The sequence below is a fragment of the Pristiophorus japonicus genome, chromosome 21, assembly GCF_044704955.1.
Source record: "Pristiophorus japonicus isolate sPriJap1 chromosome 21, sPriJap1.hap1, whole genome shotgun sequence".
Classification (NCBI taxonomy): Eukaryota; Metazoa; Chordata; class Chondrichthyes; family Pristiophoridae; genus Pristiophorus; species Pristiophorus japonicus.
Window position 1 is genome coordinate 89,875,716 of NC_091997.1, and position 17,889 is coordinate 89,893,604.

Consider the following 17,889-nt stretch of genomic DNA (forward strand, 5'->3'; position numbering starts at 1 on the left):
CAGACGCCCAGGCCCTCGCCCTCCCAGACGCCCAGGCCCTCGCCCTCCCAGACGCCCAGGCCCTCGCCCTCCCAGACGCCCAGGCCCTCGCCCTCCCAGACGCCCAGGCCCTCGCCCTCCCAGACGCCCAGGCCCTCGCCCTCCCAGACGCCCAGGCCCTCGCCCTCCCAGACGCCCAGGCCCTCGCCCTCCCAGACGCCCAGGCCCTCGCCCTCCCAGACGCCCAGGCCCTCGCCCTCCCAGACGCCCAGGCCCTCGCCCTCCCAGACGCCCAGGCCCTCGCCCTCCCAGACGCCCAGGCCCTCGCCCTCCCAGACGCCCAGGCCCTCGCCCTCCCAGACGCCCAGGCCCTCGCCCTCCCAGACGCCCAGGCCCTCGCCCTCCCAGACGCCCAGGCCCTCGCCCTCCCAGACGCCCAGGCCCTCGCCCTCCCAGACGCCCAGGCCCTCGCCCTCCCAGACGCCCAGGCCCTCGCCCTCCCAGACGCCCAGGCCCTCGCCCTCCCAGACGCCCAGGCCCTCGCCCTCCCAGACGCCCAGGCCCTCGCCCTCCCAGACGCCCAGGCCCTCGCCCTCCCAGACGCCCAGGCCCTCGCCCTCCCAGACGCCCAGGCCCTCGCTCTCCCAGACGCCCAGGCCCTCGCTCTCCCAGACGCCCAGGCCCTCGCTCTCCCAGACGCCCAGGCCCTCGCTCTCCCAGACGCCCAGGCCCTCGCTCTCCCAGACGCCCAGGCCCTCGCTCTCCCAGACGCCCAGGCCCTCGCTCTCCCAGACGCCCAGGCCCTCGCTCTCCCAGACGCCCAGGCCCTCGCTCTCCCAGACGCCCAGGCCCTCGCTCTCCCAGACGCCCAGGCCCTCGCTCTCCCAGACGCCCAGGCCCTCGCTCTCCCAGACGCCCAGGCCCTCGCTCTCCCAGACGCCCAGGCCCTCGCTCTCCCAGACGCCCAGGCCCTCGCCCTCGCCCTTCCAGACGCCCACGCCCTCGCCCTCGCCGACGCCCACGCCCTCCCAGACGCCCACGCCCTCGCTCTCCCAGACGCCCAGGCCCACGCCCTCGCTCTCCCAGACGCCCAGGCCCTCGCCCTCCCAGACGCCCAGGCCTTCGCTCTCGCTCTCCCAGACACCGACGCCCACGCCCTCGCCCTCCCAGACGCCCACGCCCTCGCCCTCCCAGACGCCGACGCCCACGCCCTCGCCCTCCCAGACGCCCACACCCTCGCCCTCCTAGAGCCGGTTGGCAATCTCTGTTCCTCTGACTGGCCTCCTTGGCATTGCCTCTCCCAATTTAATCCTCAGATATTTGAGTCACTCTCTCCTTAAACTACTACTCCTTGCTGCCACACTGCCCAAATTTTCAAGTCCCCTTAAACCTGTCTGTGACCATGTCTACAGTCATGTCCCTGTATTTTCTCCTATTGCTTATAAGCGCTATATAAATGTAAGTTATTTTTGATGAACATGCCCTCCTTCAGTCAGAGGCCATACAGGAGAACATGCAGCACAGTATCTGCCCCCAATTCCCTGCTGTTTGTCTCCAGTCCCTCTGCTCTCCTGTAACATCCAGAACGGATCATAACCTCACGGCCTAAATATGCCTGAACCTCACTTCCTTTATGGAACAATGGTGAGATTATGCAGGATTTTTAAAAATTGAAGCTATGAAGTACTTAACAAACATTTTAAAATTAACTTAACTTATTTCTAAGCTGGTTTATATTTTCTTCCACTCTTAAACATTCAGTGATCATAAATCCAAACAGCAGTTTCTTTGGTGCTTGGAAATGGCCACTATTTTAAGGGGGTACAAGCAGTTTTTAGGGATGAATGCACTCAGCAACACAGCTACCCAAAACGCACTAAGAGCTCAGGTGACTATTTAACCAGGAGAATCAGGCCATTCGGTGGTGGGGAGAGTGTCTCGAGTTCCTCTGGTCTCTGATGGTTCTGCCACAGGCACAGAAACCATGTATTTTGTCTGACTGACCATTTGAGCATTTCAATTACAAATTTGTAGAGTGAGGATGCTGAAAATCGTGTGGCCCACATCCTATCCGGCATCAAGTCTCGCTCCCCCATTACTACTTCCTTGCCACCCTTCGTTAGTTCCCAGTTTCCCCAAAGCATTGAGTTCAAGATTCTTGGGGGCAAAATTGCCCCACGCCCGGTTTTGGGCACATAATTTGAATTAAAAGAAAATTTAGCGGCTGGCGAGATGGACCACTCAATCGCGTAGCACTGGGGTCTAATGGCAAATAAAATGTGGGGGCTGGTAACGGGGCGCGACTCTCAGCACATCAGCGCAGTGCCGACGTGCTGTGTCACGCTGACGTGTCACAAAGTCCCTCCCCTTTTAAAGAGGAGAGCCGCTGCAAGCTCTGCAGCCTCTTTAGTGGCGCCTGCTGGTGTCGGCCAGGCTAGCGGGCCGTACCCACGAGGGGATCCTGGCCGCCATTGTCGGGCCGACTAAAATATCGGCTGACAGAAAATAAGGCGGCAGTGTTACCACCATCTCCCCTTTAAGGGCGGCCGGGACGTCTCATGCCAACCTAGTGTCCCACGGGGCGATTTCCCCCCGCAAAGGGGTCGGTGCACACGGCGATGACGTCATCGCCATGTTTGCATCGCGCCCCGAGCCTTTTTTGTGCGCCGAGCCCCGGGTGCAATTCCTAGGGGGGGGGGGTGGTGGCGGGGACAGGGACGACGACGACTCTTGCCACCACGCAAGAACCCTTTAACGGCCCACTCGCGCCTCCCGGAGGCTCGAACAAGCCTTTCTCACAGGGGCAATTTCAGCTCTCTAGTCTTCATCCACAAATCTCTTAGCTTGCAACCCCAGGCCTCACACTTCGACGCTCCCTCCCAACCACAGCCACATCTCCAAACTCGCTGCCTCCTGGCTTCTTAATCTCTCCACACCTTTCTATGCCACACATCCAGGTAAGTCTTCCCTCGGTCTGGATTTTGCTGCACTTCTTTTAAGACCCTGGGATGCAAGCCATCAGGTCCAGGGGACTTGTCCACCTTTAGTTCCATTATTTTACCGAGTACTACTTCTTTAGTGACAGTGATTGTTTTAAGTTCCTCCCTCCCTATAGCCCCTTGATTATCCATTATTGGGATGTTTTTAGTGTCTTCTACCATGAAGACCGATTCAAAATATTTGTTTAAAGTCTCTGCCATTTTTCTGTTCCCCATTATTAATTCCCCAGTCTCATCCTCTAAGGGACCAAGCCCTGTAAGAATTGTGTACGTTTCAATGAGATCACCTTTCAATTCTTCTAAACTCTAGAGAATATAGGCCTAGTCTACACAATCTCTCCTCATAGGATAATCCCCCATCCCAGGAATCAGTCTGGTGAACCTTTGTTGCACTCCCTCTATGGCAAGTACATCCTTCCTTAGGAAAGGAGGCCAAATCTGTACACAATACTCCAGGTGCGGTCTCACCAGGCCCCTATATATATCTTTACTCTTGTACTCAAACCCTCTTGCAATAAAGGCCAACATACTATTTGCTTTCTTAATTGATTGCTGTATATGCATGTTAACGTTTAGTTAGTTGTACATGTTCCTTGGCTCTGTAAGGTAATCTGATGGAGTAATGAACGACATTACTTGTAGTAAAATAGCACGGTTCTGCCTTGAGCACTAAAGGCCTCATAACTACCATCAGCTGAACAGGTCCCAGAGTCTGGAAACTCAATACCGTGGTCTCTCATTTCATCAAATTACAAACACAGATTAATGAAACTGTCTTGTGTTCTTTGGCTAATAGACTGGGCCCATCGTTTAAGTAACAAATATATGCAAGAGGCAATTTGATATGTTTCTGGAGAAAGAATAGTGGAATAATAAGACATAAAAGTCAGAAAGATGGTCTCGATCATTGAAAAAGTGACGGGGCTGTTGAACGACCCTTTCCTGTTCTTAAAAATGTCATTTATTTTCTCCCATTTTGTGCGTCCCCCTCTCCCTCGATAGCAGGAAGGTAATGAACTTCCGCTGGGCAGTTTCCCCATAGCAGAATAGGTGATATTCGAACGCTCCTCACATTTGATTGCAATCATTCAGATCCAACTTCTGTTGCGACCACCAACGAGAATATAAACAAAACATAAAACACATGAACCTACCACATGCTCAAGACTCAGCAACGTGCCATTGTCTTGCTTGTTATAGAAGAGAGATTTCGATGACGGTTCAGAACCAACCACTCTAACACAAAGCTTGTTTGATGATGTTTCAGGCCAGAAAGGAAGACACTGAAACAAAATGAACTAAATGTTAGTGGCACGCTCCAAAGAACATTGAACACGAGGAACTGGCTATCTAATGGTCACAAAGCTTAAAAACATCAACTTAAAATGGTTGCCTCATGCGACAGAATGTATTCCATGTGCAACACAGCCAAAAATCACTTGCTCTAATCAGAAGCAGCTGAAATATTGGAAAACACGAAATCTGTATCTGCGACCACTTGCCAACATTACACTCACCTCCCCATGGAAAAATAAAGCCTTCATATTGAGTATTTGTGACACACTGCTACAATGCATTGTTCCCCCACTGTTACACGATTAAAAAGAGCACCAACTCGTTGGAAAAGTTCAACAAATGCCCAACACAAAGGATAGAAATATTGGGATAAACCTCATTCAAGTAACATTTACCAATCCACACAATTTCTCCTTTATCCAAGTACACACATCTTATAGGTACACTCTGCTAACCCCTCCCACAGTCCACACATTTGATTTTGAACTTCAATATGAATTTTGATTTTATTTTTTCCATCTGGTACGCGAGTTGAGTAATGGTGGCATGTAGCCAGTTACAAGAATAGGTCCTGCACATATGGTAATTGAATACAAGACAGAGAGATGCTCTGTGAACACATATCTCTGAATAGATGTGCAATCTGACTGGAGTCTCCGTCATTAAATCAGACGCAGCACTTGGGATAAGCTTTCTGTCCCAATATTTATGACATTGATCTAAACACTGACATTGAATGCTGCTCTCATGGAGAGGTCTGTATGCACATGCAGATATTTGAGTGGGCTGCTTTGCTCAGAGTCAGTTACTTTAATGGAGAAAATCAGGTGAGATTGTTTTCCAGCGAAGAGGATGGAAACAAGCACCAGTCACATTTATAGTTGGGCTGATGGTTCAGGAAGGGGAATGTATCTTGCAAAAGAACTAAAGAAATAGGAGCAGGAGTAGGAGTAGGCCATTCGACCCTTCGAGCCTGCTCCGCCATTCAATGAGATCATGGCTGATCATCTCTCTCAACTCCACTTTTCTGCACTATTCCCATATTCCTTAATTCGCTTAATATTCAAAAATCTAAACGACCTCCATCTTGAACATACTGAAAGACTGAGCATCCACAGCTCTCTGGGGCAGAGAATTCCAAAGATTCACCACCCTCTGAGTGAAGAAATTCCTCCTCATCTCAGTCCTAAATGGCCGACCCCTTATCCGGAGACTGTGACCCCTGGTTCTAGACTCCCCAGCCCGGGGAAACGACCTCTCGGCATCTACCCTGTAAGATTTTTTTATGCTTCAATGAGATCACCTCTTATTCTTCTAAACTCGAGTGAATATAGGCCGAGTCTACTCAATCTCTCCTCATAGGACAATGGTAGGAGAATGGAGATAACTTCTTAGCGATGGTGATCTTTCTCATGTTGCCATAGCAATGAGTGGACGACCAGTGCTTCGTGTTTACAAAGGCTGGAATGAGAATCTTCATCAAATGAATCAGACTCAATGCAGTGAAGATCAATTGTTGGAGAAATTATCAAATATCTGGGGAGGGTTCCACAGGAAGTATTAGGCAAAGGACAGAATGAGGATGGTGGTAATGAAGAGATTCTCTGATTGGGCTCCTGATAAATGCTGTGCCGTACCAACAGTATTTTAGATATTGCTATTAAGACACCGTGTGTTTTATGTTTCTATTTTACTATCAGCACCTTTCTTTATTAGAATAGTTTGCCGGTTGCATCAACAGTTAAAGGAACCAGCGGGTGGTATAGTGCACATTGTTTCTGCTACCCAAATGTAGATACATTGAAAATGCGATGAATTCTGGTGCAGTAACTATATGTGCATTGCTAATGATAAGCCCACAGGAGCGAATGAACTATCTTAACACATTTATCACTGAAACCCTATACTGTACCTCTGCTGCTGAAATATAAATCCATTTCCCACTGTCCAACGGGCCAGTGGGCTGATCCTCTCCAACCTCCAGCTCGTACGAAGACTTATTGACCAATGTGTAGAATGGAGTTAAGGTAACAACTTTGGTCATGTTGAAACTGCTCATCTTAATGGTTACGCCAACCTGCGATTAAAAAAAATTAATGTGTTATCAACAGTATCTATTATCGGTATTATTATATTTTCCATTTGCAAATAAAGGCATCCTTTACACATCAGTGAGTTTCCCAATAAGTGGCCCGGATTCAAGCGATATCTTGGCAGATGACGGGCTTTTAAAATTTCTTTAAATTCAGTGACATCTTGAAGTTGGGATACCATCTACATAATTACTCATGCTCCTTTAAAGTATGTATATAAGCCATACCCAACCAAGGAACAGCAGTAAATCTTGGCCTGACACAAAGGAAGTTTTGTGTTACATGTTACAGATCCTACACATTTCCTAGCAAAAGACTGCAGGGAACATGTCGTTGAGTTATATATGTGGAGGGGCCCATTATAAAACAATGATATAATACAGCTAACGCAGCATTCCTAGTATCATTAAAGATAGTACTGCGATCTGGGCAGACAATACCCTGTACAACAGGCCACTATTCCTACAAAATGATTATTGAGAGGTAATCTAATTGAGGTCTTCAAAATGATTAAGGATTTCAATATGGTAGATATAAGAAAGCTATTTCCTCGTGGGGGAATCCAGAACAAGTGGGAGTAAATAAAATGAGAGCTAGGCCATTCAGGAATGAGATCAGGAAGTACACTTTCATGCAGAGGGTTGTGGAAATCAAGAACTCTATCTCCACCATCCTTCACCCCGCCCCAAAAAAGGCTTGGGATGCTCGGGATCCACTGTAAATTTCAAGACTCAGGTCGCTAGATTTTTTTTTGTCAAGGATATCAGGGTATATGAAGCAACGGTGGATAAATGGAGTTGAGGTACAGATCAGCCATGATCTAATTAAATGGCAGAACTGGCTAGAGGGGCTGGATGACCTAATCCTGTCCCCACGTTCCTAATGATATCCTCCCAACAGCTCACTGCATCTCTATAGGGTATAAAAGTACCCAATGCTGTGTCCAGGACTCCAACATTATCCAATATATCTGGTATATTTTCAATGGCCCATAAATTGTGGCCTCCCTGGGGGCTTACGATGTGCGCACTATCCCGAAGAGGCCCTGCAAGTTCCAGGTTTAGGAAGCATATGCGCCTAAACCCGGCACTTGCAGACTGTCAACTTTGACAGAACTCGCGCCTCCCCCGGACAAGGGCCTTCACGGGCGGCGAGATTTGGGCTATTTGCCCAACTCCTGCCTAGCGAATGTTCTTCAAACTCTTACGCCTGGTAAAAGCAAGCGTGAGGCCTGCATTTTCCAGCACAAGAGGTGTGAAAGATAGAAAAAAAAATTACCTATTTTTAATAATAAAAACCCTGCCCATGAAGGTAAGTTTATGTTTAACACTATTAAAGCATTTTTAAAAACATTTTTTTTATATAAAACATTGAATTTAATTTCTATTACTTTTAAAAAAGTGAAATGTTCTTTTTATTGTGTGCGCGTTTTTTTTTGTTTTTAGGGGTATTCTCATTGACAGTAATGGGAGCTTATCATTAATGGAGTTCGGAGCTCCCATTACTATCAATGAGAATACTACATTGTGATTGGTGGTCGAGGCCCACGTGATCCCAGGATGCGCGGATGGTCGTGGGATGTGGGGCCATTGCGCTGAGCTGCGCCTCTCGGCCTTGGACCCGAAGTCTACGTTGGAGCGGGGCCACCAGATCCTTTCCTTTTTTTTTTTAACGGTGGGAGGCATCCGCCCACAGGAAGCCTCCGGCAGCAACTTTTGACCCAATATTTCAGTATGATTTAGGAGTGTGTGCCCTGGAGTATTCGGTAAGGAATTAAAACATTGAGAATGAAGTTACTGAAAACATAATGGGAACGAATTAAAGAAGCGCATTCTCCGAATATCATTCACAGAGTATCAGTAAAATACTTCAGTTCTGCGAATACACGAGGATGATATGGATAATTGAAACAGCTGGAAAGGAACAGATACATTTAAAGGAAGGGCACGGATCAGTCGGTTGAAACTTTATCCCAAAGCTGTGGAGAGAGTTGGGCCTTTCCTTCGGATGTATGGCTTTAAAGTACAAGACTGTTTGACACAGTACTTTAGTTTATAATTGGTCATGGGTAACATTCCCTCTAAGCCACACAGCCCGGCTTTTCCAACAGGAAACTTCGCACATGCACGAAACTTTGAATGGGCTGCACGGTCTGTTAAAAGGAACACACACCCAAAAACAATGAGCGGGAACATTGATTGTGGGCGACAAGGTCGGTTGGTGCGCGAAGTGGAAAAGTGATGTTTTGTCGGTAGAAGCTCGTTAGGATTGGGGTTAAGGCTAATTGCTTCAGCAGAGCTGAGAAAACACAAGGTTACCGTTGTACAATCGATGTGCGGCTTGCAGAAGCTTGGTCACACTGGATGGCTGTGAATTTGATTTGTGTTACTCGGCCTGTAAATTTTCAATGTTTTGAGTGAAAAACCCACTTTTAATTCATTTGAAGTGCAGTGGTTATGTTACTGTGCTAGCCACTGCAGCGGTAGAGATGCAGGAGGGACGCAACTCTGGATATATATTGTAAATTGTAGACTAACTCCACTCCTGTTGAGTATCTGCCCCTTGGGAACATTCAAACTGCACTTCAATTGAGAAAACTCACCAAATATCCCATATTCTTTGCAGGGCACTTGACACATCCATAACTTCCCACGGTGTCTAATGAGAAACTGTTTGACCAGCTGCTAGTGGATACACATAGCTGAATCTGTAAGAAAAAAATATATATATTTTTCCATTATAATACTTCAGGATCATCAACTCTAAACCCTCATGGCAAATCAAATAAATGACAAAAATAAGAAAGACTTGGATTTATATAGCGCCTTTCCTGACCACTGGACGTCTCAAAGCGTTTTACAGCCAATGAAGTAAGTTTGAAGTGCAGTCACTGTTGTACTGTAGGAAAACGCAGCAGCCAATTTGCGCACAGCAAGCTCCCACACACAGCAATGTGATAATGACCAGATAAACTGTTTTTTTGTTATGTTGATTAAAGGATAAATATTGGCCCCAGGTCACTGGGGATAACTTCCCTGCTCTTCTTCAAAATAGTGCCATGGGATCTTTTACATCCACCTGAGAGAGCAGGCAGGGCCTCAGTTTAATGTCTCATCTAAAAGACTGCATGTCTGACAGTGCGTCGTTCCCTCAGCATTGCATTGGAGTGTCAGCCTACATTTTTTTTGGAGTGGGAATTGAACCTCCACCTCCTGACTCAGACGAGAGTTATCCACTGAGCCACAGCTGGCATAAGTAAAGATGCAGAATGGGAGGATAAGGTGGCATAGTGGATTAGTACACGGCGCTTTCACCAGCGGGGCCCTATGGGACAGATATACCTAATATGCCACTGAGCCAGATCCAGTGTGTCTAGAAAGCAAGAATCTCTCGCACCATCACAGCATCAAGCTGTTCCTTGCTTGACTTTTGGTCATGGTTAATCTTCCCAGAGTCTATTCCATGTGTTGATCACTCTGCAGGAGGGTACATTTTGATGCTCCTAAATTTTCTTTGAGCTCACTTGAACCAGTGTCCTCCTGCCCTGTTGATATGGTTTCATTTGAAGTAATATTTCAGATCTACCTTTCCTATACCATTTCTACATCTGAGGACCCCTCTCAGTTGCCTTTTTTCAAGGCTGAAACATTTTCCAGTACTTCCTCGTAACTCAGTTCTCTGATGTTGGGGATCTGCTCTTGGCTGTTTCCTACACCGAGTCTTGTCGCCAAGAGCATGCAGAAAGCAAGCGGAGGCAGTGGAAGGAGCGTGCAGCAAACCAGTCCCACCCTCTCTTTCTCTCAACCACTGTCTGTCATCACCTGTGACAGAGACTGTAAGTCCCGTATTGTAGTGTTCAGTCACCTGAGAACTCACTTTGAGTGGAAGTAAGTCTTCCTCAATTCCGAGGGACTGCCTATGATGATGATGACACCACCTCTAGTGCATGAATATCTCATCCATGTCTCGGTAGCCAGGATTAGAAATATTCAAGGATTCAGTGACTGAAGAAATGTACAGTTTAAGCATGACTTCCTCAGACTTGTGGCCTATCATTTTGCCTACATATTTTGGCATTCTGTTCACCTCTTTAATAGAAGGTAAATCCGTCATCAGTTGGGGTTGAAGGACCACAGTACCCTCATGGGTCTTATAGCTTATAAACCTTTAGTGGGGCTTGGGGTGTGTGTGGGACCAGAATGTGCTATAGGCTGCCACTAAGGTTACAGCAACTCCCAGCCTTATAGAAGCTTATGAATATATACATCATTTAATCTTATAGCATGACTTCCAGGACTTGCACACCTATCCAAGAGCAGCAACGCCACAATTCCAAAACCATACGATACATCCATGGTTTCTTCATGCCTTCATGGCATTGCATTGTTGGAGACTTCAGCCTCCAACAATGCAATGCCACGGCAGAAATAAAAAGGATATCACACATGAATAGAAAGGATACTTTTTGACCTGGCAACAAGCCCCAATGAATTGTTGCAACTACAAAATACTTCGACTTCCCTTGTGTTCTGTATGATGTCTTCCACTAACAGCATCTACATTGCACGCCAACATAGCTAGTGTGTTAGTGTTTATTTCGACTGTGCGTTTTACTACATTAAAGGCGCTATATAAATAAAATTTGCTGTTGTTGAATACAGAAAAAGAAATTTAGTAGAACAGAGAATACTTCAACAGTGAAGATGCATCCTTTAAAAACTGCAACGTTTCATTGATTTTTAGCAAAATCTGCCATTCCATTCACCCCTTTGTGGCATGTTATCTTTTTAAACTGTAGATGACTGCTCTCTCACTAATAAGTGGAGTTCTCTACCACAGAAGGCTGTGGAGACCAAGTCACTGAATATACTTAAGAGGGAGATAGATAGATTTCTAGAAACAAAAGACATCAAGGGGTATGGGTTAAAAAGTGGGAATATGGTGTTGAGATAGAGGATCAGCCATGATCATATTGAATGGCAGTGCAGACTTGAAGGGCTGAATGGCCTACTACTGCTCCTATTTTCTATGTTTCTATGATTACTCTAAACCTGAAAGAATACAAAAGGAATTATACATACCTTATTTTTGCTGAAAATGTTTTTCCGTTTGAAGGAAAACAGGACAACATCGCGGAAGTCAGCCGGATGTTTCACGTGTATATCTTCCGCACGATACTGCAGGACTCGCGAGGTTTTATTAATGATCCAGTACGGGCTGTAAATTGACAAAACTAGACGGCCACTAAGTTTCCGAACGTGGACAAGCAAATCAATGCTCATGCGATCCTTACTGTCGGCAGTGAAGCACACGGGGAAAAATTCAGGCAGTCCGTCCTCAATTTTAATATGGCCACTCCAGTTCCTGCCTTGATATTTCATCAGGACGAGCTCCATTATTTCCCCTCGGATTCTGGAATGTAGCACATCTGCCGAGCATCCTTCTGCCAGCTCATTAATTTCTGCAGTTGCCTGGATCAAACAAACAGACACCACTGATTGCAAGTTCAAAACTCGGAGGAAACTTTTAAAGGCAGCATTAACTGTTGCATCTTGTAGGAAAAATAAGGAGGCAATATAAATTAAATGGGACAACTTTAAAGGGATTGTAAGAACAGAGAGACCTGGAGTTTCTATTACACAAATCTTTGAAGGTGACAGGATAAGTCGATAAGGCTGGTTTAAAAAAAAGCAGAGAATCCTTGGCTTTCTAAACACAGGCATTGAGTACAAAAGCAAGGAATTTATGCTACACCTTTGGTTAGGCCTCATCTAGAATATTTTGTGTCAAATTTAGGATCACACTTTAAGGATATCAAGGCCTTGGAGAGGGTGCAGAGGAGATTTACTTGAATGGTAATATACTTCCATTGTTATTACTCCTTACTTGGGTGCTGGGACACAATCTTCTCTTTCTCACTATGTGACTGAACTAATCTAGCACTTCTCCCTCCTCTCTCGGCTACTCTCCAACTCTTTGGGACCAAACCTCTTTCTGTTCCAACTACCTGGCTCCTGCTATGCTGACCCCACTCTCAGTTCCTATCCCACAGCAGCACTGATCCTTCTGATGCACCACCTCCATCATTCACACGTACAGCAGGAACAGCCCCTCTCTCCAATTCATGTCCGCTCTGCCCACCTCACTAATAAACTAAAGCTCCCTTTTTGCCTTCTCAGCTTGAACCTCAGCATTCACCTTCCAGCTTCAGCCTCACAATGAAGACGGTCAGTCTCCACTGAACTGTGGCAGAAATCCATAAATTGTCACCCTTTCCTCACCTGTTCCATCTCCAACTCTTTCCTTCCTTGACTTCTCTGTCTTTATTTCTGGGGATAGTCTATTGACAAACATTCACTACAAGCCCACTGACTCCCACAGCTCCCTAGGCTATACTTCCTCCCACCCCGTATCCTGTAAGGACTCGATTTCATTCTCCCAGTTTCTCTGTCTCCGTCGCATCTGCTCTGACGATGCCACCTTTCACACTAGTGCCTCTGACATGTCTTCCTTTATCCTCAACTGAGGATTCCCCTCTGCCGTGGTTAACATGGCCCTTGACCGTGTCCATTCTATTTCCCACACCTCTGCTCTCACCCCTTCCCCTCCCTCTCAGAATCAGGACAGGGTTCCGCTTGTCCTCATCTTTCACCTCACCAGCTTCCACGTTCAACGGACTATCCTCCGCCATCTTCAGCGTGATCCCACCACCAATCTCATCTTCCCCTCCCCCTCCCTTCTCAGCATTCCAAAGGGACCGCTCCCTCCATGACACCCTGGTCCATTCCACAGTCACCCTCAGCACCCCCTCCCCTTCCCATGGCACCTTCCCGTGCAAGCGCAGGAGATGCAACACCTGCCCTTTTACTTCCTCACTTCCCACTGTCCAGGACCCTATTTCCAGGTGAAACAGTGATTTACTTGTACTTCTTGCAATTCAGTATACTGTATTCGCTGCTCACGATGTGGTCTCCTCTACATTGGGGAGACCAAGCGTAGATTGGGCGACCACTTTGCGGAGCACCTCCGTTCAGTCCGTAAGTGTGACCCTGAACTTCTGGTCACCTGTCACTTTAATCCCCCGCTCCACTCGCACTCTGACCTCTCCGTCCTCGGCCTCCTGCACTGTTCCAATGAAGCTCAACGCAAGCTCGAGGAACAGCACCTCATCTTTCATTTAGGCACTTTACAGCCGTCTGCACTCAACATCGAGTTCAACAATTTCAGACCGTAACCATTGCCCCTATTTTTTTCCCCTTTCCTCCTTTTTAAAAAAAAACAACCCCCTTTTTCCCTCTTTCCCTCTTTCCCATGGCAGCCAGTGATGAATCCGCCATTCACACCCCATCTAGACTCATCTTTTGTTTCCTAACTTGTCCCATTACCATCGCATTTGTGCCCATCATCCCTTTGTCATTTAATCTTTCCTGCCTCTCACCCTATCACAGGCCTTCCCTTTTGTTCTTTCCTCCCCTCCCCCCCCTTTCACTATCTTAAGAATCTGTTACATCTCGAACATTCGCCAGTTCTGACGAAGGGTCATTGACCTGAAACGTTAACTCTGTTTTTCTCTCCACAGATGCTGTCTGACCCGCTGAAATTTCCAGCATTTTCTGTTTTTATTTCAGATTCCAGCAAAAATACCAGATCTAAACTGCATAACACTATTATATAAATTATAGATAGAAATGATAAAGAATATATAATTTTTATTCGATACGTTCGATTTCACATTTAAGGGGATATATCCATGATTCTTAAAACTCAATTTTTATAAAATCCTTTTATATAGAATAATTCTAATTTCTCAATTAAATTTCAATTTCTATGTACAATTTAATCGATCTTACCTGAATTTGTTTTTAAAACATTCACTTTACTAACTTCAAGATGTTCACAAGTAGCTTACATTCACTGTTACATTAAGACTTCTTGCTTTATAAAACAGGCATCTAACTTACCATGAGGAGGTTCACTAACATTTCATAAAACTGTTAAATGAATGAAATTTTCATATACCAGTTCATTCTTTTATTGACAAAAACACTTGGGTGTACAGCTCTTGGATAAATAAAAACCTCAAGAATCAAAATACCTGTCATTCATTCACCAACAATTGTAAGTACTGCAGTAATTTGCACTCTCAAATATCGCATGACTCAAATTGAGACTTTTGTGCTGATTCATTTTATATCTTTTACAGTAAAATTAAGAGAGATCCAAGATGTTCTATAAATATATTAAGAGTAAGAGGGTAATTAAAGAAAGGGTAGGGCCTGTTAGAGACCATAAGGGTAATCTTTGTGTGGAGGCTGAAGATGTTCGGAAGGTTCTTAACGAATACTTTGCATTTGTTTTCACAAAGGAAAGGGGCAATGCAGATACTGAAGGAGTGTGAGATATTGTGGAAGAAATAAATATATAGTGAGAGAGGAAGTATTAAGGGGTTTAGCAGCTTTGAAAGTAGATAAGTCCCCAGGCCCAGATGAAATGCATCCCAGGCTTTTGAGCGAAGTAAAAGAGGAAATAGCAAAGGCCTTGACCATCATTTTCCAGTCCTCTTTGGATCCGGAGGATTGGAGGACTGCTAATGTAGTACCCTTGTTTAAGAAAGGAAAAAGAGATAGGCCGACTACTAACAGACCTGTCAGCCTAACCTCAGGTGGGAGAATTATTGGAAAAAATCCTGAAAGACAGGATAAATCTACATTTGGAAAGGCAAGGATTAATTAGGGACAGTCAGCATGGATTTGGTAAGAGAAGATCGTGTTTGACTAACCTGATTGAATTTTTTGAGGAGGTAACCAAGAGGGTGGATGAGGGTAGTGCATATGATGTAGTATATATGGACTTTAGCAAAGCTTTTGATAAGGTTCACATGGTAGACTGGTCACGAAGGTTAAAGCCCATGGGATCCAGGACAAAGTGGCAAGTTGGATCCAAAACTGGCTTGGAGGAAGGAAGCAAAGGGTAATGATTGATGGATGTTTTAGTGACTGGAAGGATGTTTCCAGTGGGGTTCCCCAGAGCTCAATACTGGGTCCCTTGCTTTTTGTGATATATATCAATGATTTAGATTTGAATATAGGGAGTATGATTAAGAAGTTTGCAGACGACACTAACATTGGCTGTGTGGTCCTTAATGAAGAGGAAAGTCATGGGCTGCAGGAGGATATCAACCTACTGTTCAGGTGGGCAGAGCAGTGGCAAATGGAATTTAATTCAGAGAAGTGTGAGGTGACGCACTTTGGCAGGGCTAATAAGGAAAGGGTATACACATTAAGCCGTAGGCCACTTAATAGTGCAGATGAACAAAGGGACCTTGGAGTGCTTGTCCACAGATCGCTGAAAGTAGCAGGCCAGGTGGATAAGGTGGTTAAGAAGGCATACGGAATGCTTGCCTTTATTGGCCGAGGCATAGAATATAAGAGCAGGCAGGTTATGTTTAAATTGTATAATACTTTGGTTAGGTCACAGCTGGAGTACTGCCTGCAGCTCTGGTCGCTGTATTATAGGAAGGACGCAATTGCACTAGAGAGGGTGCTGCCTGGAATGGAGAATCTTAGTTATGAGGACAGATTGGATAGGCTGGGTTTGTTCTCATTGGAACAGAGGAGGTTGAGAGGAGACCTCATTGAGGTGTACAAAATATTGAGGGGCCTGGACATAGTGGATAGTAAGGGCCTACTTCCATTAGTGGATGGGTCTATTACGAGGGGGCTTAGTTTTAAAGTGGTTGGTGGAAGGTTTAGAGGGGATTTGAAGGCGGGGGGGGGGGTGCTTCTTTACGCAGAGGGTTGTGGGGATCTGGAACTCGCTGCTTGGAAGAATGGTGGATGCAGAAACCCTCACCACTTTTAAGAGATGGTTGGATGGGCACTTAAAGTGCCGTAACCTGCAGGGTTACGGACCTACAGCTGGTAATTGGGATTAGACTGATGACCTTTTATTGGCCTGCGCAGATATAATGGTAAGTACTGCAGGGAATCGAATACAGCCAGGGTTATCTCCTGGACTAGTTTTGATCACCTGGATGGGTCGGAGAGGAATTTTTCCAGATTTTTTCTCCCTAAATTGGCCTGGGATTTCTGGTTTTTGCCTCTCCCAGGAGATCATATGGCTCCAGTTGGGGTGGAGTGTAGAAGGTTTCAGTATAAGGGGTGTTGCAGTTGTGTGAGATGGACTGGTTGGGCTGGGTGCTCTTTACCTTTCCGCCACTGTTCATAGGTTTATATGTAACCTTCAGGGCTGCTGATAGAGGGCCTTGCGGCTTTGTCGGCCGGCGCGGACACGATGGGCCGAAATGGCCTCCTTCTGAGCTGTAAATTTCTACGTTTCTATCTAAAAAGCACACTAGCCATGATTGGTCAATGGTCAACTCGATCTAAATGCTTTATTCTAGGTTTCATCCTAATGCCTATATTTACACAACGAGTGGTTAGGATTTGGAACGCACTGCCTGATTGGGTGGTGGATACAGAGTCAATAGTAGCCTTCTCAAGGGAATTGGATAAATACGTAAAGGAGAAAAAATTGCAGGGGTATGGGGAAAGGGCGGGTGAGTGGGACTAACTGGATTGCTGTTTGAAAGGGCCAGCGCAGACACGACAGGTCAAATGGCCTCCTTCTGTGCCATACTATTCTATAATTCAATGATTCTATACTTAAAATTGGCATAACTGCCTCATCCTAAATTATTATAGGAGCTTGGAGCCCATGATTTCCAGGATGGAAATCTCTAGGAGACACCTTGTGGACCCACGGATGATGCAAGTTGTGATGTTAATCTTGTGGCTTCCATTGCAGCACGGAAGCGATCCAACGTCTCACTGCTGCAGTGGAAGCTGAGACTGCTGCCATCGTTGCTGGGTTTATGAGTCTCGAAAGGGACTTGCAGGGTGTTGTAGAAGGCCAGCAACCGTCCTCCAACAGGAGAGTGGCAGTGGGTCTGTGGAGCAGAACCTGCTGCCCTCTCTCAGGGAGACAGCATTCCTGTTCCCACCACTGCCACTCCGCCATTTCCCTTGCTGCTGCCCATCAGCCAGCCAGCCCAGACTGCCGCTGCCCAGGCCGAGCTGGTGCAGTCTACAGCCGGGCCTTCTAGGTCCAGAGCTGGCCGAGGTTATCCTGCATGGCCAACTGTAATCTCCCCCACGGAAAGTCAGCAGCCTTCCACCAGCCGTGCTGCAACCACTGGGGGAGCAATGCGTAGGAGCAATGCGTAGGAGCACGAGAGTAGGAAAAGGCACATGAAAGACCAACGCTAAGGGAATGCACAAGGGTGATTAGTTGAGATTGTCACTGTGATTTGACTTTGATAAATTTATGAATTTTGTTTGGAATGTGTATTTTGTGCCCAGGAGAACACAGTGATGTTCTGTGACAGAGGGAGGGTATGATGGGGAAACAGAGATCTGGGGTTTCATTCAGGGGAACTGTAGTCATATGAGGCGCTCACAGACAGGCCAACCGGAACAGGGATTCGCTGCCTGCCTCCTCCCGAGGTGGTCCCGCAATCCTTG

The 17,889-nt window shown here is 46.4% G+C and overlaps 1 protein-coding gene across 2 annotated transcripts in view; it reads right to left on the reverse strand.

Annotated features, from left to right (window-relative positions):
- Positions 1–17,889, reverse strand: part of vps13c (vacuolar protein sorting 13 homolog C) — a 385,292-nt gene that overhangs the window by 76,921 nt on the left and 290,482 nt on the right. For both annotated transcript variants that reach the window (XM_070865206.1, XM_070865205.1), the window contains 4 exons: positions 11,449–11,838; positions 8,970–9,074; positions 6,187–6,351; positions 4,133–4,261 (listed from right to left, as the gene is read on the reverse strand). In XM_070865206.1, the coding sequence (XP_070721307.1) occupies positions 4,133–4,261; positions 6,187–6,351; positions 8,970–9,074; positions 11,449–11,838 (789 nt within the window). The remainder of the gene's footprint in view (positions 1–4,132; positions 4,262–6,186; positions 6,352–8,969; positions 9,075–11,448; positions 11,839–17,889) is intronic.